The 26,248-nt window shown below is 42.2% G+C and overlaps 1 protein-coding gene across 6 annotated transcripts; it reads left to right on the top strand.

Annotated features, from left to right (window-relative positions):
- Positions 1 to 2,365: 2,365 nt before the first annotated feature.
- On the top strand, positions 2,366 to 16,065 carry LOC123956438 (cytosolic 10-formyltetrahydrofolate dehydrogenase). Of its 6 annotated transcripts, none has more exons than XM_046028624.1 (17): positions 2,366 to 2,386; positions 4,015 to 4,140; positions 4,262 to 4,353; positions 5,635 to 5,782; positions 5,895 to 6,014; positions 6,620 to 6,747; positions 7,191 to 7,341; positions 7,498 to 7,568; positions 7,880 to 7,985; positions 8,349 to 8,436; positions 8,558 to 8,651; positions 8,745 to 8,844; positions 8,952 to 9,050; positions 13,592 to 13,757; positions 13,876 to 13,981; positions 14,113 to 14,312; positions 15,341 to 16,065. In XM_046028624.1, the coding sequence occupies exons 2-17, from the start codon at positions 4,051 to 4,053 to the stop codon at positions 15,394 to 15,396; spliced, it is 1,815 nt and encodes a 604-aa protein (XP_045884580.1). In that variant the 5' UTR covers positions 2,366 to 2,386; positions 4,015 to 4,050; the 3' UTR covers positions 15,397 to 16,065. The 6 variants fall into 6 exon arrangements, 5 of the variants coding, with proteins under 5 accessions (XP_045884580.1, XP_045884576.1, XP_045884577.1 ...); XM_046028620.1 differs by lacking the exon at positions 2,366 to 2,386 and adding an exon at positions 2,943 to 3,017; XM_046028621.1 differs by lacking the exon at positions 2,366 to 2,386 and adding an exon at positions 3,100 to 3,273.
- Positions 16,066 to 26,248: the final 10,183 nt, after the last annotated feature.

Raw genomic sequence — 26,248 nt, 5'->3', positions numbered from 1 at the left:
TCTCCACCACCATCAGCATGACACCAAATGATATAAGATAAACTTTCATTTTTAAATCGATTTAGTGACATCTGTGAATGTCTCTGATACTTTTGTTTGTTTTTCTATCTGCTGTACTCTCTCTTGCAAAACAGATTTTAAACAATGAGATTACCTGATTAATTAAATAAATGAAGGAATATCTTGTGGAAGAATGATGTTCACCCCTCCAGTATTGATTCACAGACTTGAAATCTGGAGCATTGAAGCTATTCTGGAGGCTTGTGGTGGCCTGACTCCATACACTCCAACACTTCATTTTGCCTATTCGTGTCATTTGGCACACCTGTAGCTCGGCTAATTTAAGCTTTATTGTTTGATTATATACTGTACAGCTTTGTTTCACCCCATCAAGTTGACAGAGTTTACTTTCTCCCACAATTCCAACGTGCTTCTCCCAAGCCACTCCTCATAGAAAACGATGGGAGTTAATAGGCCAAACTCCCCATACAGTCTAGCTGTACTATAATGTGTATATAGGAATGTGTATGGATTAATATCATTGTATATTGTACTGTCATTGAACTTTATTTATTATTAAATGAAAGTATGCATACTTAGAAGCTGCTAGCTTCTAACATACTTGCTGCCTTTTTAAGAGGCTCCTACCCCTTTCCTCCCCAAAAAGGACCACAATGGAAATAAGCCGTTGGGCTTTATTGTGTTTTTAACCTTTTGATGTGTTTTGTATTTGGGGTGTATCTGGCAAGAGATATTAACAATCATTAAACAAAAGTTCAACCAATCCATCAATGACACCAGAAAGACACAAGGTCACAGGTTAAAATTACAGACAGGAAATTGCAAAAGAAATCCAATATGCAGTTACAGTATGTGACATCACATCATAGTGTTTGCTTATCATTAACAAAATGCTCACACTATTTTACAACTTGTCCTTTGCCGAGATAATCCATCCACGTCACAGGTGTGGCATATCAAGATGCTGATCAGACAGCATGGGTATTGCACAGGTTTGCGGTTGTGAGGCTGGTTGGATGTACTGCCAAATTCTCTGAAACGCCTTATGGTGGAGAAATGAACATACAATTCATGGACAACAGCTCTGGTGGACATTTCTGCAGTGAGCATGCCAATTGTACGCTCCCTCAAAACATGCCAACAACTGGCCAAAACAAAAGAGTGTTGCGTTTGGTTCAGTGTATTTAAGCAGCTCCTCCACATGCAAGCGACCTTGGACTTTATGTTAACATTAATGGTGTATGAGGCAGTGTTTTATTCACTCAGGAATATGACTAACAATGAATTTGATAACAGACAAACCAGTTGTCTCCGCAGGAACATTTATCTTATTGTTACACAGTTGGTTGTTTAAAACACTGGACCATCATCTCCCTTTTAAAGTAGTTTTTTTCACCTTGCTTACAAGATCAGAGTTTTAGGGCCCAGTGTGTCCAACTCCTATTTTGCTAGTTTACCTTGGTGCATTGCCATTATAATGGTGAATAAATGGCGCATTATGAAAAACTTCAATTGATTGATTGAATTGCAAACTCACAGCAGAGAGAGGATCAGAAGTGTGGACGTGATAAAAATCCTCTCTGATCATGAAGCCTGATGTTACTCTGCAGCTCTGTGGTTTATCAGTGACGTGTCTCAGCTCCACTTCAGACTGGAGTCTGAACAGACTGACAGACACCATCTCCTCTATGAAACGCCTGGAGCCTCACTGCGCTGAATTATTAGAAACTATGATGAACCGGTCATGAGTCACACCTTTCTCTTCCAGTGGGTTCTTTATTGTGTGTTTTATTGATGTATGACTGTTTTCTTTAATGATTTACTTTCATGATTAGAGAGAGTGCTGTCAGTCATTTTAAACTATAAACTGTTGTTATAAACTTGAAATGCCAGGGCACAGAAAACACAATTCAACTTTTAGCTTCTGAAATAATTTAGACCTCAGGATTGATCAGGAGGACGGGTGCTTTACCCAAACAGTTCCACTGAATGAGCCTGGACCGTGTGTCAGATCTTGTGGATGTGTAGAAGAACACAGAACATGAATTAACATTAGCGTGTGAGGGATTTATAGGCCTAATTATATAATATGAATGAAGTTATGCTGCTGTTCCTCGTGCAGATATGCGCAAAGAGTCTCTCTTAAGATCATCCAACTATCAGAGTAATACGCCCCTTACACCGTTTTGGTTTTTGGTCAAAGGCACAATCACTTTCTGCTGCCTCAAGAGAGCAATGCGCCAACAATTTGTCTGACCACACCTCATTGTAAGCCCAACACTCCCCTGGGCGCACAGATGGTCGCAAGTGCATATTTAAACAAAGTGGGTGCTGGGAATGAAAATGACAACTGCGTCAGTTGGAAGTGAGACTTGCAGTGACACTTGAGCTGCAGTTTGTGCCGGGTGCAAGATTTGTGTTGCGACTCAATGTTATTCAGGTTTAAGATGACCATGTTAGTGGAAGTGTTTTTCATGTTTACCATTTGCAAATGTACATAATCAATGGCTTCTGACATTGCATACAATTGAGTATAGCTAAAATTAAGATTTTTTTTATGTACAAAAGGTAACGTAGTGGTCGTGTTTCAGTAGTGAGAACATCCACCCTAATACATGTTCCCTCTTCCACCAAACTGTAGTGGGGGGAGAGAAGTGCCGAATTTACCAGTGTATCCTACAAATATATATTATAAATTACGTACATGTTCTAAAATTAGTACATACATCGTAAGAGTTACTTTTAATTAACGTTACCGTATTTTTGTGAAGAGGTTTGGCGTTTTCCCTCACACACAAAAAAAATAACGTACCGGAAGTTAGCTGATGTTACCTTCAATTTACAAGCTTAAAATGTGTCCTTTAAACAATAAGTGTTCAAACGTTTTGAAAATAACAAAAAAAGTCATTTGTGTTATGTTGCTGCAGTGTCTTGCTATGACCACAATAATAATATCCCTTATAACACGTGGCATTGTACTATATAAAACGTTTAAGGTATAAATACATTTTTATTTTGAAAATTGAGAGGGAGTGGAATTCTCCTGTCATTAGCTTTGAAACAGTAGCTAGCTATGATGGATTGCATACGTAGCTGAATGTAGCAAATACAAAGCCCATAACTAGCTTCATACGGGATTATGTGATGCTAGTTATTTAATGTTTAATTATAATGTTTGCTAACTGACCGACGGCAAGGTGCTGTGTACACTGACAAACAAAACGTTACCTGTCCTGTGCAGTCTTATCTCTGGTTTGTAGACCAAATCCAGCAGCCGTTGCAACCTCTGGTTCTCCAGTTGTGTTCGGTACACCTCCTCCTGGTAGTCTATTATTGTCTTCTCAACGAATCCATAGATGTCTACCGCAGCTGCGGTTAATCTTTCTGTCAGAAACACGTTGAATGACTGAAGCGTAGCGTTAGCCATCGTGCAACACGAGTTTTGGCTCTGTTTGCAAGCTGTGTGCAACACTGTGTAGAGCACCAGCCTTTGCCAAGGGTACAATATGTCATACTGCCACCTACTGTACTGGACTGTGCAATTTGTCTGGAAGCCTGGACAGAAGTTTCCATTGTCACGTCACAAACATTTTATGACCAATCCCCACATTGAATTTCACCTATCATCACTTTTTTTGCAAGACAGCCTTTCTGTATACTTAATTTTAAACTTGTAAGACTGTACAGACATTCATAACTTACTACCTACATTTTGAGTAAATGATTTTATCATATCAGTTCAGGACAGAAGAGTCTGTATGCAATTCCTGCAGGTCCTTAAAATGTATTAAAAATTACCTTAAATAAATGTCAGCACAATGAAAGATTACAGTTAGAGTTGTGACAGATGTTTCCTTATGTAGACTCCATTTGATACATCTCTCCTGCTGTAGACATGCTTTATACACAGCCAGAGACTATACCACTGCCGAATGTTAGCTTATGTAAGATTATTCAGTCTTTATGATCATTTCATGCTCTCTTTCTATGCAGCTGTTGGTGAAGAATCTTCAATTTGAGGATGGGAAGATGATTGCTGCAGCACAGTACTTTCACTCAGGGAGCAGTGCTGCTGTGGAGCTCACAGAGGAGGAGAAAGCCTTCGCTAAACAGATGAAGGTAGGGCCTCCTACTAATTCTAGGAAAGTTGAAGAAAATCTAACCGAGAAGTTGCCCACGAAATTTGTATTTGTCCACCAAAAAATGTCCCATGCTGACTTTTGACACTGTTTCCTCACAGGCGGTGTGGCAGAGCATTCTGACTAATGCCAGTGAGATCGAAGACTCCACTGATTTCTTCAAGTCGGGTGCTGCTTCCATGGATGTGGTCAGGTAATGAAAAAAGAGCAAAAGATAAATGTATCACCTTAAATAGAATTGTCTAAGGAGACAAACACTGCTGGTTTCTAATGTATCTGGCACACTATGGGCATTTTTGGGACTCTCTCATCAGAAGCTATGACCAAGACTTTAGAGTGATTAATGACCAAAATCAAATCAAAAGTTTTGAAGTGAATCTATCCATACACACTGCATACATAAGTTAATTGAAATACAGTATATCTCTGCACAGAACAGTAATTACTATTATTAATTATAGGTTGCTGTACTGTAGCTTGCAGCCTTGAAAGGTGAAATGTGTTTTTTTACAGCAGTTTCCTTCTGCATCTGTTATCAGGTTGAGTTCTTGTCAGTCACATTGTGTTCTAATACCGCCAAGTTTCAAACCTCTGCAGCATAATCTATTTGCCATATCCATTTTTAGCCATGCTAGCAGCTAGCTTCAGCCACGGTGATGTCTGTCTGTCAGTCGGTCCACCGCTTTTGTTCAGACTAAAATATCTCAGCAACTACTGGATGAATTGCCATGAAATTTTGTACAGATGTTCATGGTCCCCAGATAATGAACCCCCATTCTAGTTTCACCAGCATGTTAACATCAGTGGTGCAGAGTGAAATATCTTGAAAACTATTGGATGGATTATCATTATCGTGATGATATTTGCTACAGATTTGGTGATTCCATGACTTTCCCTGTAGCACCACCAGCAGATCAGACATTTTACTTATTCAGTCAAATATCTCAAGATGTACACCATGGATGGCACAACATTTTTGAACAATTTGGCCAGAGGATGTGCATTAGTGACCTTGGTGATCCCCTGACTTTTCTTCCACCACCACTAAAAGGTTGACATTTTTGGGCATAATTGAAATTTTTCAACAACTATTGCAAGGTTTACCATGAAATTTTGTCCCTAAAGGATGAATTGTAAAAACGTTGATTGCCTGACCTTTCATCTAGCCAGTTTGACCAAATAGCTGGAAAATGTATCACATTCGATGGCTCATTTGTATTTTGTATTTACTGATAATTAATGTTAGCATGCCAACACTCTAAACTAAGATAAGGTTGGTAAACATTATATTTTCTACACATCAGCATGTTAGCGTTGTCGTTGTAATCATGTTAGCATGCTGATGTTAGCATTTAGCTCAAAGCACCCTTACAGAGCTGCTAGCATGGCTATACAACCTTAGTCTTGTTATTATCAGTAAACACTTACTGTACTTCTGATCACTTCCTGTCCCACCTTCTGTCACTGTCTTCAGGCTTGTGGAGGAGGTGAAGCTTCGTGCCAGTAGCTGCCAGCTGCAGAACGAGGACATCTACATGAACACCACTTTCCAGGATTTCATCCAGATGTGTGTCAGGAAGCTCCGAGGGGAAGACGATGAAGAGGAACTGGTCGTTGACTATGTAAGTGTGTTTGGCTGTGTTTAAACTGCTGTTACTGACTGGTATTTGTCACTGATTGGCTCAGGACGGACGACACGTTGACTGTTGTTTTGGACACTGTTTAATTCCTCAGGTGGAGAAGAACATCAACAACATGACCATAAAGATGCCCCACCAGCTGTTCATTAATGGAGAGTTTGTTGATGCAGAAGGAGGAAAGACATATAAGACCATCAACCCCACTGATGGCACGGTAACCACAAAAAGACAAAGAATGAAGAGAAAATTAACTTACTAAATTACTTTTATTGTATGGGTTCCATCTGGAACAAATTTTCCGTGTAAACTCTGTCTTTAAGCCCCATATTAATATTTCCAAAGCCAACAGATCTAAAATAAATAAAAATTTGTGTCTGGCCAGTAGAATGCCATTGTTAAAAGGTAAAGGTACATTATTGTCACATACACATACATGAAGTGAAATTCATTCTCTGCGTTTTAACCCATCCCTCAAGGGAGCAGTTGTTGGCAGCTGCAGTTGTTAATAGGTTGCCAGGTTGCGGTATTAAAAGGTGCAATATTGTAAGGTATCAGCACTCATTAGAATGTCAGTCACAATATTAGGTGGAAATAACTTTGCCATATTGCAGGTTTCACAGACTGACTTTGTCAAGATTTTAATTGAAAAAGTCTCCATCACCAGAATCCAAATTAAAAAAAGAAAAATCCATATCTTCTGTATTGTTGTAACCCTACCTAACTGATCGGACAGATGAATTCTCTTGCCTCTGGTTGGAGTACCGCTGCTCTCTCTGCTGGCTTTGTGGTTTTATGTCTCTGTATCTGTCTGTCCTGCAGGCCATCTGTGATGTGTCTCTTGCCCAGATAAGTGATGTGGACAGGGCAGTGGCTGCTGCTAAGGAGGCCTTTGAAGAGGGAGAGTGGGGCAAGATGAACCCCAGAGACAGAGGCAGACTCATCTACAAGTCAGTGCACTTGTTCTTACTTAACGTGCAGCGTTAAGCTTAAGGCAACACACACTGGCGGCGTATGACACTCATCAAAATACCTATATTGTTGTTTCCAAAGCACTGGCAACTTGACATCACATCCTGTATCACATGCCATAACATAGACTTATGGTATTCTGGACACATGACCTTTTCCCACAAATTCTATAAATAAATACTTCAAGGTCATCATTGTTTCCACCTCTTTCGACTCTGATCTGGTACTATTATCAGAGCAAGTCAGGTTTTTCTTTCACACTATTTTCTTTGCGCATATATTCACTACTAGCCCAATGTAATCAGCTTTGTAAAGTCGTGATTCTGTGCTACTGGGCAGAGAAAAACAAATTAAAATCCTAAACTGCCACATCCAAGCACGATCCATGATGTCAGTGACCCCGTGTCTTCCCCACCCACAGGCTGGCTGACCTGATGGAGGATCACCAGGAGGAGCTGGCCACCATCGAAGCCATCGACTCTGGAGCAGTTTACACTCTGGCGCTAAAGACTCACGTAGGCATGTCCATCCAGACCTTCCGCTACTTCGCTGGCTGGTGTGACAAGATCCAAGTAAGACAGCCGCTTTTAAAGCCTGAAGGCCAGTGTCACTCATAAAATGAAATAAAACTTTCATGAACAGTACCTCTCCGTTATATTAGTATTTGGATTATCATCAATAGAATAATAGATAATTACATGGAAATAAATGATGTCCTCTTTTCACAGGGCAGCACAATCCCCATCAACCAGGCCAGGCCCAACCGTAACCTCACCTTCACCAAGAAGGAACCAATAGGGTGAGAGATAGATGTGTGGATTTTTTAAGGACTTACATGTCTGTATGATAAGACTCACATACGTATGAGAGCAGGTAAAAAATTATGACATTTTGGGTGATTATAGCACAGGATTGCGTTCCTCCATGCTGCTCAATTAAGATCAATATACAGTATACAGTACTTCATCTTATTTTTAAACATATCAGCAATTAAAGTTACTGCCTTGGATCAAGTCATCCCAATGTTTTTTTTCTATATTACAAATATATTTCAATTACAGTTATAAACAAACACTTGTTTCACCCCCCCTTCCCTTTCTTTCTTCTCAGAGTGTGTGCTATTGTGATTCCCTGGAACTACCCTCTGATGATGCTGGCCTGGAAGACGGCAGCCTGCCTGGCAGCTGGAAACACAATAGTCCTCAAACCTGCACAGGTCAGCCTCCACTCTGGCAACCAGGCTCTGTCCATACAAGACTAAATGACCAGAGTCATTAGGAATCATCATCTGGTAACCATGAATATCTGAACCAAATTTTGTGCCAATCTATCAAGGAGATGTTGAGATATTTCATACGATAAGTAAAACTTTGACCTGCGAGTGGAGCTAGAGGTAAAGCCAGGGGATCACCACAAATGAATTAGGATTCATCCTCTGGGGAACACGAATGTCAATACACATGGTCATGGCAGTTCACCCAACGGTTTTATTTCAGTCTGGAGCAAAGTGGTGGACTGGCCAACTGCCATCCATTTAGTCCTGCTGCTAGCTTGGCTAAAAACAGTCATTTGTTTCCAGGTGACTCCTCTGACAGCACTGAAGTTTGCTGAGTTGGCAGCAAGGGCAGGACTGCCCAAAGGAGTTATTAATATTCTTCCTGGATCAGGTAGGAACACTCACAAGTAAATGTTTTTAAAATTAAAATACAGTGTTTCATGCTAAGAGCAACTCAAGTCAAGCTTCACATGAGCCTGACTCTTCTAGTAGAACTCGTGCTCTTCTTCTAGGTGCTCTGGTGGGTCAGCGTCTGTCTGACCATCCTGACGTCCGTAAACTGGGCTTCACGGGTTCCACTGAAATTGGTAAACACATCATGAAGAGGTGAGAGGTAAAGCACATTTACAAAACTCTCATCTAAACAAAATGTAACCTTACAGCTGATCTTTGTGTGTCTGTGTTCTCCTCCATGTGAAGCTGTGCAGTCAGTAACGTGAAGAAAGTGTCTCTGGAGCTCGGAGGAAAATCCCCTCTCATCATCTTCAGTGACTGTGACTTGGACAAAGCTGTGCGCATGGTAAGTGCATTCATAGGAGCATGTTTATTTATTTATTTTTTCAGTCATTTTGCACACATTTGATTTAGCTGCAGAGGCAACCCCATTGTGCTATCTGTGTATTTCAGGGCATGAGCTCAGTGTTCTTCAACAAGGGAGAGAACTGCATCGCAGCTGGCAGACTGTTTTTGGAAGACACCATTCATGACCAGTTTGTGAAAAAAGTGGTATGTGTCTTTTTATCTCACACTGCTGATGTTTCTTAGTTCAGATTTTCTAGAAGCTTTTTATTTGTTTTCTAATCTGATGCCTCGTTGTATTTGAATATGGAATTTGTGCCAGATTTAAAACGCTGGGTGCGTGCACACAACTAGTTGTACACAATAGTTGTAAGCAAATATAAGCACCTTTTTCATGTGTGTTTATTATAGCTTTTTCTATGAATTATCTATCTTATAACAATTGACAAATAATTGATAATTGATAAAACATTTTAAATGGACACACATTTTAGTTTCAAATTAATAAACAAAATGTGTTTAAAACTCATGTAAGCATGTTGAGCAAAAGGGATTATTCTTGATCTTTGCGACAAAAAATATCTCAATTAAATTTCTGCTCGCTAAATTTCTTCTGGAGATCTGCATCTCATGGTCTTCATCAGCACTGAGTTTTCTCGGTTGTCATGGGGAGTGAAAGATAATTATTTATAAATAGATAAATAAATACATACAATATTTACAATTATTATTACTATAAATATAATAAATAAATGCATCACATTTTATTTCATGTACGTTTTTCCTATAAACTTCCATTTACAATGTGTTATATTACTTTGCATTATTGTTACTGTCAGTCATTCATCTGTTATAGAAGCTTATATTTGCTTACAACTACATTATAGTGTTTTATAGACAATTCATTGTTTGTATACTGCTTCTATACGCTAAATAGAGTGGGATAAAATAAAGTGTTACCCGATACATAACCTGTCATTTTGCATCCCTTGCTAGACACCTAGCAAGTCATGTTATGAATCGATTGTCAATTTCCAGATTCGATTTCCCAGTAAAAACCGAGACATAGACCCGCTGTACAAGGCTCTGAGCCAGCATCACTGTCGTTCCCCTTCGAGGGAACTCGAACTGCGTCGGTGACGACACTATGGGAACACCTCTGGGCGTGGCAGGGCTAAACTATGAATGAAACTACTCCAATCCTATTGGTGTTGCTAGAACGATAGCGTGTGATGGCGTAACCAGAGGCGTATATAAGCACGCCGGCACACAGGACACATTAGCTTCTTTCTATTCAGCAGGCACTCTGGTTATGTTTGGAAGCTCCACTATTGAAGGATCATCATCCTACCTGAAGTCGAGCGAAGCAGCAGAGATCATGTCGATACGATTCCGACAGTGTGTCTTCCCTTGTCAGCGCTTCATCACGGAAGGTGATACCCACGGAATGTGCGTCTCATGCCTGGGGATGTTGCACGCCCAGGCATGAGACGCCTGCGACCATTGTGAGGCCCTGCCCCTGAGGGTGCTGAGGTCTCGAGCGGCTCTCTTCCTGGAGGATGGTCGGATGCGCTCCCTGTGTGTGCTTAGCATTGTGGAGAATGACTTTGGGGAGACGGAACGTCATCAGCCCTCGCCGAGATACGAGGAGTTGTTGGAAGTGGTGACGCGGGCTGCGGCCGAGCTGCATATTGATTGGCCACAGGCTGTGCAGCAGCCTCCGGCTGGCAGTAAACTAGACGAGCGGTTTCTGCAACACCGAGGCCACCCCCGCGTCGGCCCTTACCATTTTTTCCAGATCTACACAACGAGTTGTGTAGATCTTCGAACAAACCCTTTTCTGCACGGCTGTCTATGTCCCCCCGGCTGGACTACGGCAACGTGACGGATGTCAGACAGCACGGCTACGGAGCGATGCCACGGGTGGAGGAAGCGCTTGCGAGCTACCTCTCTCCCAACCTCGCCTCCGGACGCCGGCGCTCCCCACCAAGCCGTGTCGTCTGATGACGTCAGATTTGGTGGGCAAGGCCTACATGGCAGCGGGTCGAGCTGGTGCTAGCCTGCACACGATGGCTGTCTTGCAGGCATACCAGGCCAATCTCCTTCGGGACTGTGACTTAGGGGGAGGTCCCTCTGAGGAGGACCTGACTGAGCTCCGTAGAGTGACGGACTTAGCTCTCCGTGTGACCAAAGAAACGGCCCGTTCCATCGGCCGAGCCATGGCGGCTTTGGTGGCTACGGAGCGCCATCTATGGCTCAACCTCTCGGGCATCCAGGGGAAGGAGAAGCAGTGGATGCTGTCGTCAGCAGGTTCCAGCACGGCAAAACACAGGGAGAGGCATTTGAGTGATATCTCCCCCGCCGATACTTCTTAGTTCCCAAGAAGGACGGAGGGTTACGTCCGATTTTGGATCTGCGGTCCCTGAACCAATCTCTGAGGAGATTCAGGTTCAGGATGCTCACCATCCCCGCCATCATCAGTCACATCCAATCCGAGGATTGGTTTGTCATGATAGATCTGCAAGACGCTTATTTCCACATCTCCCTCTCACAGGAAGTTCCTGAGGTTCGCCTTCGGGGGTACGGCTTACCAGTATCGGGTTCTTCCGTTCGGCCTAGCACTCTCTCCCCGCACGCTCTGGCCCCGTTGAGGCTCCAGGGCATCCGCATACTGAACTACATCGAGGACTGGCTCGTCCTCGCACAGTCTCGGGAGTTAGCGGTTCGTCATCGAGATGTCGTCCTCGCCCACCTTCAGCGCTGACGCTCGCCCAACGAACTACGTTCCTAGGGGTGGTGTGGGACTCAATGACAATTCGGGCCCACCTGTCTCCCGCACGCGTCGAGTCCATTTTATCCTCAGTGACCAGAGTGCAGTTAGGCCACGCCATCACTGTAAAACACTTTCAGAGGGTGTTGGGTCTCCTGGCAGCAGCGTCCAGTATAATACCTTCCGGACTACTGCACATGAGAGCCCTGCAGTGGTGGCTAAAATCCAAGGGATTCTCCCCGAGGGGAAATCCGCTCCGTCTGATACAGGTTACGAGCAGGTGCCTTCGTTCCCTGTCAGTATGGAGGAAATCTTGGTTCCTGTCCCAAGGTCCCGTGTTGGGAGCGTTAATAATTGTTCTGTCGCCGAACAATTATTTCGACAGATGCCTCACTCACGGGATGGGGCGCGGTCATAGACGGTCGCCTGGCACATAAATTGCCTGGAAATGTTGACGGTATTTAGAGCTCTGAGGAGTTTTCTGCCCACTCTCCGCGGTCGCCACGTCCTTGTCAGAACTGACAATACGGCAGTGGTAGCCTATTTGAATCACCAGGGGGGTCTCCGCTCGCGCCTGGTATGCAAACTGGCACATCAGATCCTCCTGTGGTCCCAGCAGAGACTGCTGTCCCTCAGAGCGATGTAGGTCCCTGGGACCCAGAATCAGGGAGCAGACCTGCTGTCGAGACAGGGGCTGAGGCCCGGGGAGTGGAGACTCCACCCTGAGGTGGTGGAGTTATTATGCGAAAAGTTCGGCCCCATAGACGTGGACTTGTTTGCGTCCCAAGAGACTACGCACTGTTCCCTGTGGTTCTCCCTCTCGCCCCAGCCTCGCTAGGGCTGGATGCCATGGTGCAGACGTGGCCGAAACTGCGTCAGTCTACTACTAGTAGCCCCATTTTGGCCAGCATGAGTGTGGTTCTTGGATTTAATATCGCTCCTCGAGGGCCAGCCCTGGCAGGTCCCTCTGAGGAGAGACCTGCTGTCCCAGGCAGAGGGCTGGATCTTTCACCCGCCCTGTGGCAGCTGTAGGTCTGGCCCCTGAGGGGGCGCAGTTCCTGGAGTCGGGTCTAACGGCAGGAGCAGTCGAGACAATTCTCAGCTCTAGAGCCCCATCCACGAGAAGGATGTATGGCATGAAGTGGAATGTGTTCACCACCTGGTGCAGAGAACGAGCGGTGGACCCAGTTACCTGCTCGGTAATGCTGCTAAACACCTACTGGTGTGTTTCGGGTCCCCCAAGGCTGGGCTCCCCGCTTCTAAACACACCATCAGCAACTGGATCATTCAGACTATTTCCCTGGCCTATCAGGTGCGCGGTTAGCCTTCACCTATGGCCGTAAGGGTGCACTCTACTCGAGGCATGGCGGCTTCTAGAGCCCTCCTCACCGGGGCGTCACTCCAGGATGTGTGTGATGCGGCTGGCTGGGCCACCCCTCACACTTTCATCCGGTTTTACAGTCTGGACCTTCCTTCTGCACCCGGCACCCGTGCGCTCTCCTCCTAGTCGCGCCGTCAGGTTCTGCACGCTGGGGGCAGGCGGGGTTTCGGCGCGGCCTAAGTGGGTATCTTGTTCCCATAGTGTCGTCACCGACGCAGTTCGAGTTCCCTCGAAGGGGAACGTCTCGGGTTACGTATGTAACCCTTGTTCCCCGAGAAGGGGAACGAGACACTGCGTCGATCCGCCACACCTCACCCCGCCTGGAGTGCCTTGCTTCATAGAAAAGGGCTAATGTGTCCTGTGTGCCGGCGTTCTTATATACGCTACCGTTCTAGCAACACCAATAGCATTGGAGTAGTTTCATTCATAGTTCAGCCCTGCCACACCCAGAGGCGTTCCCATAGTGTCGTCACCGACGCAGTGTCTCGTTCCCCTTCTTGGGGAACAATGGTTACGTATGTAACCCGAGACGGTTTCTGAGCCTACGGTGTGTATCTGTGTGCATCTTAAAGACTCTTTGGATGTCTTTCCTCTCAGGTTGAGGAGGTCAAGAAGATAAATATTGGCGATCCACTGGACCGCTCCACAGACCATGGCCCTCAGAACCACAAAGCCCACCTTGACAAACTGGTGGAGTATTGTGAGACTGGCATTAAGGAGGGAGCCACTCTGGTTTATGGTGGCAAACAGGTGCAGCGATCTGGTAAGGCAACATTATCTACGCTGCGGCTTAAATAGTGTAGGGAGTCTCAAATATCAACCAGTCTGTGTGGTGCACCAGACAGGTGATGTAGTTTGACTTGTTATATGCATGTGTCCAGGTTTTTTCTTTGAACCCACGGTGTTCACCGATGTGCAAGACCACATGTATATTGCTAAAGAGGAGTCATTCGGCCCTGTCATGATCATTTCCAAGTTTAAGAGCGGGTAAGGCTAACTGAAGATTAAATCACACCACGAAATTTTCACATCATCACCAACCTTACCATCTTTCTCTTCTTTGCTTTTCTGCTGTTTCCTCCCTCCTGCCCTGTCTCCTCTCTATCTCTCTGCCTCAGTGAGGTGGACGATGTCCTGAGAAGGGCCAACGCTACAGAGTACGGCCTTGCCTCAGGTGTTTTCACACGGGACATCAGCAAAGCTCTATACGTCAGTGAAAAACTCAATGCTGGCACGGTTTTTGTCAACACCTACAACAAGACTGATGTGGCTGCCCCTTTTGGAGGCTTCAAACAGTCTGGCTTTGGCAAGGATCTGGGTAAGGAGTACAGAGTATAGAGTATAACCGAAAGAGCATAGGAAACAAAGATACGTTCATATTAGATAAGATGAGGTATACTTTTATTAATCCCACCAATTTAGGTTGCCACAGCAGCACAGAGGAATGTAAAAGAACAAATACAATAAAAGTAGAGTCAATAACATTCTGTATAAATATATACACATTGTGTACACACTATAAACAATCAATATACAATTATCGTTAAAAAACTTTTTTAAAAAGTAGGCAAACTAGGACAGGGGAGAGGGAGCTGCTGGTCGGGCTGGTACTCTCTGTGGCTCTGGAAGTCAGAAAAGGGTAGGTCAGGGCCTCAGCTACACTCGTACTAGTTAAAAATTTTGGGAAAGACGCGTATTCTCACACCATGGGTTTGATACCACTCCAATGTCTGTATGCTGAATAAGTAACTAGAGCCATCCGTCGATTAGCTTGAATTAAATTATTAATTGAATTACCATGAAAAATGGTAAAAAGGAAACCGCTAGTCTGGCGCTGTTCAAACGTAATAAAATCTGCCGGCCAGCACCCCTAAAGCTCACAGTTTATATCTTGTTTGTTTAATCTGTACTTAAACCAAAATGTATAAAGATGTGCAAACTCAGTAAATGCAGAGAGTTGTTTCGAGTTTCCCAAAATGTTGAACTGTTCCTCTAAAGTAGAAGTAAAGTGAAAATAGGATAAAAAAAAATGAAATAAATTAAAGAAATAAATTGTTACATGTCTAAATATTACAATGTAACACTGCTGTGGTATACAGACCAGCAATTTTCTATTTAACCGTATTTAAGTAAATAAAATTTGATTGGATGTTATTATAGTGCCCATCAAACATTTCATTTAATCTTACTGCTGTGTCATTAACTGTGTTGAGTGTCAAACATCAGACTATTACATCCATTTGTTTCCTTGGTGGTTCACATGCTGCTGCAACGTTTGGACAAAGTACTGAAGTTTGTGGCGATTAATATCTGTACTTATTGCCAGTGTCTTCGTCACTCCAACAGGACAAGAGGCTCTCAACGAATACCTGAAGACAAAGGCAGTGACCATCGAGTATTAAGTCAAATCCCAGGAGGAAGTAGCAGTGAGGCTTCAGCTCCCTGCAGCTGGAGGCAGTGATTTGTTAGTGGACTGGCAGAGGAGAGACATGCAGAGGGTCATAGTGGTGGAGTGATGTCATCTCAACGTAATTAACTCAGACCTGTAGTCCAGTCACAAGAGTTGTTCTCTCATTAGTAGCTAATGACTATAATACTGTATGTGCCTCAACATGCTGATTGATCACATAAGCATGTCACATTTGTCTAACACGTGAACGTTCAGTCCTCTCAGTAACACACCTCTGATTTTGTAATAAGTATTGTCCTAAACTGTACAAATGAAGTGTGTTTCTAGGTAGCCCAAGTCACTTTAGAGACTGTTTTGTAATCAATGTGGTTGAATTACAAAATAGGAATATTTTTAACTGATTGCATTCATTTTCAATATGGCTTACATTAGGTCAGAAGAGCCTTGATTAAAAAATTTAACATTTCTAATAACATTTTTTGGTTATCAGTGAAAACTTTTGAGCACCCCATTGCTGAGGACTGTTGTGTTGGTACATCTTTGATTGACTTCATGATGCAGTTTAACTTGGATAAACCCAAAGGACATGGTAAAACAGACAAGACAAGATCAGCATTTAAACAACAATTACATGCAATAAACCAATCAGTGTCATCTCATATTCCCTTTAAAAGCCTGGTGCGATTTTACCTTGGCGCATTGCTATTATAATGGCGCAATAAAAAAAACAACCATTGATTAATTGAATTGCTGCTGTTCCTCATGTGTAAATGCGCAACGTGTCTCTGAAGATCATCATACTATCAGAATGCTGTTGACTTTAGACTTGATTTTTTTTTTTTTTTTTGGGTCAATGGCACAATCGCTTTCTGCTGCCTCAAGATAGCAATGCACCAACAATTTGTCTGACCACTAACACTAACACTCCCCTGGGCACACAGATGGGCACAACTGTATTTGCTATTTAAACAACGTGGGTGCTGGGCGTGAAAATGACAACTGCGTCAGCTGGAAACTAGCAATGACATGCGCTGTGGTTTGTTCTGGTTACAAAATAGCCCATGTATCCTACTGCAGAGGCTGAAACACTGCATACGATTGTCCAAAAAAAACAAATAAACACAAAAGGAAGACACTCCTTAAATCGCATTTATAAACTGTGGGGGTGGCACAGAGACATCCAGTTATCATGGCAGATGGTGCTGGGTGGATAAAGCAAAATTTCAGCAGAGTCTAAAAGCTAAATAATCAAAATACACTAGCAGTTCCAGGTCTTATTGCAGAGATAAAAAGATTAGGTTGCATTCATTTTTTTTTATTTTGTCGCCCAGGCTAACAAAAAGTTACCTGTTTACACATCTAGCATTCATAGAGCAACATAAGCATTCATTTGTAGCTGTGTTTTTGGGCAGAATTGTTTACCCAATTTCCTGTTTTTTATGTCCCTCCCCCAGTTCTTCCCTTCCGATCACCCTGGGAGCATTGACTCATTCAAAAGCAGCTTCAAATGTCTCTTTTTTCACAAGGCTGCAGGTTCTATGCCATATCGAAAAGCAAGTTCTCTCTTGTGTGAGCTTTTTGTTTCAAGGTGTTAAAGAGCGGTTTCTCTGTGTTCTTTCATCAGACGACAGGGTGAAGTTGTACAGTGTTGCATTTGTGAGCAGCTTCAGTTGGCCATACTCACTTTCCAGAAGGGTGAAGTTTTAAAAAGTGTAGTTGAGAAGTTGCTTCAGCTAATTTTTTTCCCCACCGGGTATGACACTCCTCCTCCTCCTCCTCCTTCCTCACCTGCAGACAGGTTCATGCGTCACATAGCATGTTCTTTTATGAAATTAACATATAGCCTTATGTTTGCATATTTCAAGTAGCCTATGTCTATCTGCTGGTGCATGGGACTACAGGACACACCTATTACATGATGCCCTTGAAAAGGTCACAGCTTGGTAAGGTTAAGGAAAGTATCATAGTTTGGATACAATACATTCTTAACCCAGGAAGTTATCTAAGTGGGTGGGTCATGTAGCCTGCAAGACTGCAGATAGACCTTTCTCCTTCATTGCAGCGATTCGTCAACAAGGCACCCCCTAATGCATGTGAATCTCCCAAGGTACAATTAAAATCATCATACCTCATTTAATTTTCAACCGATTTTCCAGCAGTTGTATTATGTTACAAATGCCAGACCTGTAATTATTACAGGTTGCTTGGTTAAAGCAAGGGTAGGCAGTAGCATTTTGTTACATTTGTTGAAATTCTTTACATCCCAACAGCAGTCAATAAATACAATGCTCTGTCGCAGAATTGTGGTGGCCTTCCTGCCGGCCTACCAACCTGTGCTCTCACTATACATAAAAATGTGTTTTTTGGTGGAGTGGCTTTGGAGGGAGGAGTGAAGGGAGAGGTGGTATTTTTTTCTGTTGGATGATTTCAGAATCTAGCTTCCTCTCCATTGTTGCCTACCCCAGCTTTACATAAGAAATGTAGCGTTTTATTCCAAAATACTGTATCTTGTGTATAGTAACCATAATATTTCTATAATACAATATTTAAGATGAACTTACCCTAAGTTTAAGTAGCCCTACATTCTTTTCACACAAAAAGCATGTATATGTACCGCATATAAGCAAGGTTGTGCAGAGTTGCAGTGTAACATTTATTAAAGTTTGGACTTCTTCTTTTCTGCAGCTGGCCTACTGCCTTCTCATCAGTAAGACTTAAGTAACGAGAACCACGATTGGGTTATCATGTGAGTTGCATATACAAAGCCAAAGGTTTCATCCAAGATGTTATAAACTCCTGCCCAAATGTCTCCCTTTATTTCCGCCTGCTTGTTTCTTAGAAACATTTTCACTATAAATGATAAATCATTATGTAACCTGCACAGTTTGGCTGCAACCACCTTTGTCGTCATTTTTGAATAGATTCAAGATCCGCAAGACCCTGTTTCACTCCTCATGCTGGACATGCTGACCAAATGGCTGAGGGTTTTAATCCTTGTAGCAAATAACGGTGTTGATTTACAATACAGACCTGCATTCTTTTCTCAAACAAACACAGGAAAACCATAGCTTGCACAATACACTGTATTCTTCCCCACTTCAAACTCGCCCACATTGTTCATCATCATTTTAGATCCTCAGACAGACATGGACCATGATACATTTCTTTAGGAATAGTAAACATGTCCTAAGAGTGTGGTGGAGTATTGGGTCAGAAAACAAGCCCCAGGTGAGTTTCTGGTCTCTGGTTGAATGGTGGAAAGTGGTTGGTTTCATGGGCTACTAAAAACACATCACAGCAGCGAGACTTGATTCAGTGCATTTTTCAGACCAGTTTCCAGTCCAAAAACTGTTGGCTGTTTCCACATGTGTGAAATCATCCAGCTAATGACTGCAGTCCAACACAGGACAGGCACACTGTAAGACATTTCAAGTTTAAACTTTAACATGGATATGCAAATTCAACTGCTGCTTTGAAAATGCAAGTTAACTCAACTCGAAGATTGCCTTTGTTTCAACTCACAAATTAAAGTTCATTAAGTTCATCTAACTACAGTGTTCTAGTTGTCTCAGCATTGTTTGAACCCCCTTTTGCCTTCAGAACTACCTTAATTCTTCGTGGCATACTTTCAACAAAGTGTTGGAAACATTCCTCAGAGACTTTGGTCCATATTGACAGATGGTACACTGTGGTCATAAAGGGACGGACATGGCGTTTAAACGATGCTCAATTGGTACGAAGGTGCCCAAAGTGTGCCAGCAAATATCTCCCACACCATTACACCACCACCAGCAGCCTGAACCGTTGATACAAGGCGAGTGGAATCATGTTTTCATGTTGTTTACGCCAAATTCTGACCTTCTGATGTCGCAGCTGAAATCGAGACTCATCAGACCAGGCAACATTTTTCCAGTCTCCTATTGTCCAATGTTGGTGAGCCTGTGTGAATTGTAGCCTCAGTTTCCTGTTCTTAGCTGACAGGAGTGGCCCCCGGTGTGGTCTTCTGCTGCTGTAGCCCATCTGCTTCAAGGTTTGACGTGTTGTGCGTTCAGAGATGGTATTCTGCATACCTTGGTTGTAACGAGTGGTTATTTGAGTTACTGTTGCCTTTCTGTCATCTCGAACCAGTCTGCCCATTCTCCTCTGACCTCTGACATCAACAAGGCATTTTCATCCACACAGCGGCAGCTCACTGCATATTCTTCTCTTCTTCTCTTTTTTGGACCATTCTCTGTAAACCCTAGAGATGGTTGTGCATGAAAATGCCAGTAGATCAGCAGTTTCTGAAATACTCAGACCAGCCCGGCTGGCACCAACAACCATGCCACTTAAATCCGTTCCTACTCGGAACACATGTGGCTTAACCCGGATGTGGGCGGGACTAACTGGTAGTTATTTTAGCCTCAAGGTGGTATGTGTTGATCAGAAGTTTCTATTTTTCTTCGAAAACTATTTACAAAACAGCCTCATAATTGAGCTTCAGAGGAATATTTTTGATTAGAATTGTAAGAGAACACTTAAAAAAAGTTTCCTATATTTATAGTTTAATAGAAAACAGATTTTAACAAATTTTACTCGTATATTTGTAAGAAGAGAGTTACAGAGAGAGACGGTTTAAATGGACAGTTTGTTACCAAACAACTGCAGTCCAAAATTCACTTATGCTACAAAATTCATATCTCGTTGACATTTATTTTAGCTCAAACTTAAATATAATTTATTCTTAAGCAGTGACAGGGGCCCCTATATTGATTAATATCTGGTTTGTTACTGTACATTTGTAACAGCCTAACATTAGACGAGTACAGTCATGTTATTCCCAGGAACTGTTAAGATAGTTTTGAACTCTGTAACTCTATACTTTTGAACACATTCAGGCTGACGATGTTTTCGTTGCTAACAGTTCAGATATTTGCCATCACCACACCTGGACCCATGAAATAAAGACATACGCACTAGACACTAATTACTTTCTACAGAACAAACACAGAGTGTGCAGGAGCCAAAATGTGTTTTTTATTTTATTTATTATAAGGGGTGCACATTAATGGACATTTCAGCTTTGCTTGTCAGTATGCCAGATTTAGCCAGAAGGCTATTTTTCATCTGTAGTCACCAGCAGGTCATTACAAGGTCAATACAAAAAGGACAACATGATAAAACAATAGAAGGAATAGTACAATGTGCTAATGCGAAACAGTGGCCATCATGTCTACAAGCTGCAATTCACAACAAATGGTAAATGCTAAGATGTAGTGTAACAGTAAATGTAGAGATGAGTCATAAAGTCAGTAAACTGACTCTGTAACATCAATTACACAACAGCTATGTGGTGTTAACTAACATAAGCCACAGTAAGCATCTAGTCATGCCAGACCAAGGCTGTACCAACAAAACCCCAGAGTGTATTGATTTGAACAAGGGTGCATTTTATTTCTGATGAATTTAAGTTGCAATTTAAAAGGAAGATGGCATCATTTGGTCTTTTATAGTCTCCCTTGAGAATGACTGAATATCATGTGTATCAGTTATTGTAAATATTAACAAGCTTGGCTAGGTATCATCCACTTTCAGAGTGGAAAAGCAAGCATGGGTTCTCCCAAAGACTGAATGCTGTAATGACACAGACAGCTTAACTGCTTATGATAGATAGATTTAAAAAATGAAAAATAGCAAAATAATCATAATTACAGAGCCCTGGAAGTATCTCTGAATGAAAATAAAAAATTTGAATTAAAACCTGGCCACGGAGTAATAAAACTATGGGAATGAGGTAGTATTTTATTTATTTTCATTCAATGATCCTTCTGGGGCTCAGTACATAATCACTATGATTAAAATGTATATTTCCACAAAACGATATGTGGAAAAAACGTATCTGTCATGAAAAAATATTGTAAGAAGAGAACAGTCACAAAGTCAGCAAACTGAGTTACACAGCAATATATTAAGTTGGCGAACATAGCCACCAGTAACTAAGGGCTACACAAGACCTAAAACGCGTGTATTGAATTTACCAAGGTTGGGTTTTATTGCTTATAATTAAAACAGTTCATTTGTAAGAGGATGATTATGTTGTTTTTTGTTTAGTTACATACCTTGTAAGCAAAAATTTCCCATGTATTCCCATTTCTACTGCTCCTTTAAAATTTATTGTTTTAAAGACATAGGATTTAAATTGAATCAGATGAGAGGGTTTTACGATGAGGTAAGGCAATTAGTTTGGTGAATAGGAAAAGACGTGTAAGAATATTTCTTTTCTTGACATTTTGTGAGTTTATTTTGTAAACTAAAATTCAGGCCAAAACTTATACATTGCATATTTAAGTCTGTTTGTTCCCAGTCTTTGTGCTGAGCTATGCTAAACGTCTCCTGGCTATAGCTCCATACTTAACATAGAAACATGTGGCATCTCAACGCTCGACAAGAGAGCAGATGAGCATAATTTCGAAAAATCTCATACTGTTCCTTGAAGGTTAATGGTCTCTTACCAACTTTAATTCATTTATTAGTTCCTATTCTGCTTCATGCTCATCTTATGTCTTTGACTCTTTGCCCTGCCTGTGTCAGGATTTGAGGCTTGAACTCAGAAGCAGACTGGAGACAGGCAGTTCAGTTTAAACTGTTTTATTAATAAACACAGAGCAGGGAAGGGCTTGAGTTGTGAGGAAAATCCAGAGCAGTGTTGTTGGAGTGGGCTGGCGAGTCTTGCGGGCTGGAGAGTGGAGCTGGGATTTGTTAGTGATCCCTGTAGTGTAGAGGCAGAGTAGCCTAAGCTGGCTGGCAAGCTAGCTAGGTTGAGATTGAAAACAGGTTGCAGATGAATCCAAAGACAGAGACAAAGGTTAGGGTGGCTGGCAAGCAAACAATGGGAAATTTTCTAGCTCGTATGCCTCACTAGACATACTGTATACGACTTAGTGGTCTAGTGGGGACTGGATGTGAGGCCTGGGTTTAAGAAGAGAAGCTGATTGGCTTGCAGACTGCAGATCTCAGACAGATGAGGGAAGGCACTGAACAAGGAGAGTCTGAGGTAATGCCCACAGCTACCAGAGAGAGAGAGAGAGAGAGAGAGAGAGAGGGAGAAACACAAACAGACTGACAAAACAAAAACACACCAAGCAAGCCACATTTATCCAAAAGAAAAAAATAATAAAAAAAACACTCATTTGAGAGAGAGTCATGTCAATTTGACTGTTTGAAGTTCAAGTCCCTATCAACAACACACCCACAGTGAAGAGCCGCTGCTGCCACATTTTAAAGCGTGCTGTGAAATAAGACTCTACAAATAGACACAAAGCACCTGAAGGCAACCCAGATGTATCCAATCATTCCTTAGCTTTCCCTCACTTCCTTACTGTAATACTGTATTTGGAGTAGAGCTTCAAAATACAACTTGCACCATAAATGTGGATAGCCAGCCACCTTTTTGGCAGCAAAACCACCATCCTGTTTCCTACCTGTGCCAAGCTTTACTGTATGTGTATGTGCTGAAACGACCTCATTTTCTTGCTCGAGGGGGAAACAGAGAATAACCCCTCACAGGCGCTGACAGGTGTCTAAACGCATCTCAAGAAACTGAAAGTGTACTACCAGAGAGCAACACACCTGGGTTCAGTAGCTAAAGGCCAGCGTGTGTATGTATGTGTTTGTTGAAAAGATAGATGATAGGAAGTAGAGCAGTAGATAATGAGCACGGAGAAAGATGCAGGATATTACTCTGTGTGAATATTCACATTTCACTTTTGCAGGAGATGCTTGTATTTTAGCTGCAAGCTCCATGTCACAAGGGTATTAAAACACCTAACTGCAGGTGAGCTAACTTCAAATTACCCGTGAATAAAATAACACCCGTTTAGTTATGTGTTGCATGAATGGCACCCTCTGAGCAAATCTCAACAGAGCTAAGTGTGTACCATCTGAGTAAAAGGGGGAAGCAGTAAGAAACAGTAGATAGAGAGAGACAGCAGAGAAGCAGAAAGAATCACCATTCTTCTCCTCTGCTTAAGCCTCTTTCATATTGCTACACACAGAGGAATTGTAGCGCTGAGACTAGGTCAGCCACTTATCCATCTCATTCAACAATGCAACACGCCGCAACTCCACAGCAATTACTGCTCAGCTGGAATCACTGCCAGAGCACATCCTCTGGTGCAGAAGCAGTTTCAAGTGCAATAATAATGAATACTGTGTTGAGGATGAGGTGGATGCCCCCCAAAACACCCGTTACATTCCAACAGTGATGGAGAGTTTTTGTATTGTTAGTCATGGAAGTGATAAGGGAGGGGGAGTCTTGATAGAACAAAAATCATCTTGTGCAATGAAAAAAATAAAAGCTGTCTGTGTCAAAGATGCACATCAAACATGACATTTTTGGCCTGAATGTGCTTTGCTCATTCTCTGCAGAGAAATGTCTCATTCGACCACGTTTGGATGGATTCATACATTTCACGCTCACTTGTTAATTAAACCTATCCTCGTATGCCTTTGACAGCACAAAGCAATGAAAGGTGATTAGATACCAAAACAAAAGACGAGCGTTGGAAATGTTTCTGGGTAAAATGGCATTAGCCATGGTCTCATTCTGCACCAGTTAGACAGCGTACATAATCAGGATTAACTTTAGCATGATTGGTGGGGGTGGGGGTGGGGGGGGGGCTTGAAAAGAGAGGCTCATAGGAAGACAGATTCACTCTCAAAGTCACTCATCCTGGTGACGGATGTTTGTTTGTAATGTTTGCACAAGAAGCATTGTGTTAGTCCTAACAAACTCATCAAATGAATATCAAGCTTAAGTTAACAGATATCTGAATACTACATAATGTCTGTATGCCGTGATAAGCGTTCAAGTTGGTTATTTTAATCTGCTGCAGAAGTCGCTTTGGATAATAGCGTCAAATAAATGTAATGTAAAGTTTTTTGTTTACTGAATAACTGTTGTTGAGGTCATCATTATCAGGGCACTCCACTGTCATGGGAGTACTGCACAATCTCATAAAAAAACAAAGTTTTTTAATGTCTTAGAATAACGTATATAAGGATAATATACTTACACAAAGTGCACATTGACACAAATTAGGCCACAGACACACATTTGATAAGCAGGATCCCTGAATATCTCTGCCTCAGCTGCTTTGATTTTGATAATTTTTTAATCTGTCTCCCAGTGTTGAAAATTATTTAATAAATTACTGAGTCTCTACTGCTCCAACAAGCCTACTCGTAACAAGAGCACTTGCTGGATAGTTGGGCATTTTCCCTTGCATCAGCTGTCACAGTGGATGTGTGTGAAGTGGCTTGGACTATGATGAAGACTGCATATCTTCAGGAGCAGGGTTGTTACTGATGCCGGATGATGATCAGTACATTTTCGACACGGTGTTTCTGCACCCAAGTTGTGAAGGAAAGAAGGATTAAAATGTCTTCACGCTCTCACACTTCAGTATCTGCTGTAAAGTGAGAACATGCTCAAACTCATTGGGATTTGACTAATTTCTCACTGTGGTTTGAACACACACACACACACACACACTCACTCTTCTTGAGGTGCTAAGCATTATGGTCAGTACACTTTCCTACCCAGAGTCCCTGTCTCTTGTCCATCAGTGGTTGAACAACTGATGTAAAGAGCAATGAAGGAGAATGAACACCACGATAACAGAGTTATCCTGTGTGTTGCTAGGCAACTAATCCAGCAGGCATGGACTAACGGGGCCTGCATGTTGTGACAATGACGGCCAATTATCAGCTGCCTGTCTTGTAGTGAATCCTGTTTGCTCAGCACACTGTTTACAAGTCTCATACTGCAATGATGCTGCTTAGTGTTTGACAACATACAACAGACTCTCCTCCATAAAACACAAATCCATGCTGTAATAATGCTCATACCTTCAGGCAACTGTTCAGAGTGGACAAACATTACATAACATGCCACTATCTATTTGCAATAGATTTATTCAGTGGCTGCTGTCTGTGTTCTGCAAGGGATGAATTATCTGCGTTGAGGTATTCCCACATCTCGGCTGGTGTGCTTTCTTCACACTTTCCATTCTGAACTGTAGTGTCTTGCTCCCTCTGTAGTCTGTTCAACAGCACAACACTTTACAGTTCATCGATTCAATTACTCAGAGAAGCCTTTTTGTTTTAACAAACTTGCGGCTGCAGATTCCTCATCCTATTGCACCCCTCGTGGCCTCAAGACACACTTTAACGCTGCTGCAGATTAATTAATCACTTCTGGGAGAGATTTGTTTTAATGTGTCAAATACTGGGTTTTAAATATTTTGGACAATTAAACTATCATTATGCATACATTGTGAACACATGGGAAATAATTTCATTAAATAAACAGTGACATGTTAAATAGGATGTACATCTTTTATTATTATATGAATATAGTACATTAACATTTGACACTGATAGTTGAAAATAGGTCTGCATTTGTACGTTTTTAAAGTGCAGTGCAGTATATACAAAGTGAAAGAGTGTAATTAATCCATCCTGGATGAGCTGCACTACCTGAGCCACTTGTGTGGGTTGTAGACTCCGTCTCATGCTACCACTAGAGTGAAAGCACCGCCAGCATTCAAAAGTGACCAAAACATCAGCCAGGAAGCATAGGAACTGAGAAGTGGTCTGTGGTCACCACCTGCAGAACCACTCCTTTATTGGGGGTGTCTTGCTAATTGCCTATAATTTCCACCTGTTGTCTATTCCATTTGCACAACAGCATGTGAAACTGATTGTCAATCAGTGTTGCTTCCTAAGTGGACAGTTTGATTTCACAGGAGTGTGATTGACTTGGAGTTACATTTGTGTTGTTTAAGTGTTCCCTTTATTTTTTT

This window comes from Micropterus dolomieu, linkage group LG18 (genome assembly GCF_021292245.1).
Source record: "Micropterus dolomieu isolate WLL.071019.BEF.003 ecotype Adirondacks linkage group LG18, ASM2129224v1, whole genome shotgun sequence".
Classification (NCBI taxonomy): domain Eukaryota; kingdom Metazoa; phylum Chordata; class Actinopteri; order Centrarchiformes; family Centrarchidae; genus Micropterus; species Micropterus dolomieu.
This window is presented reverse-complemented; position numbering and strand designations above follow the sequence as displayed.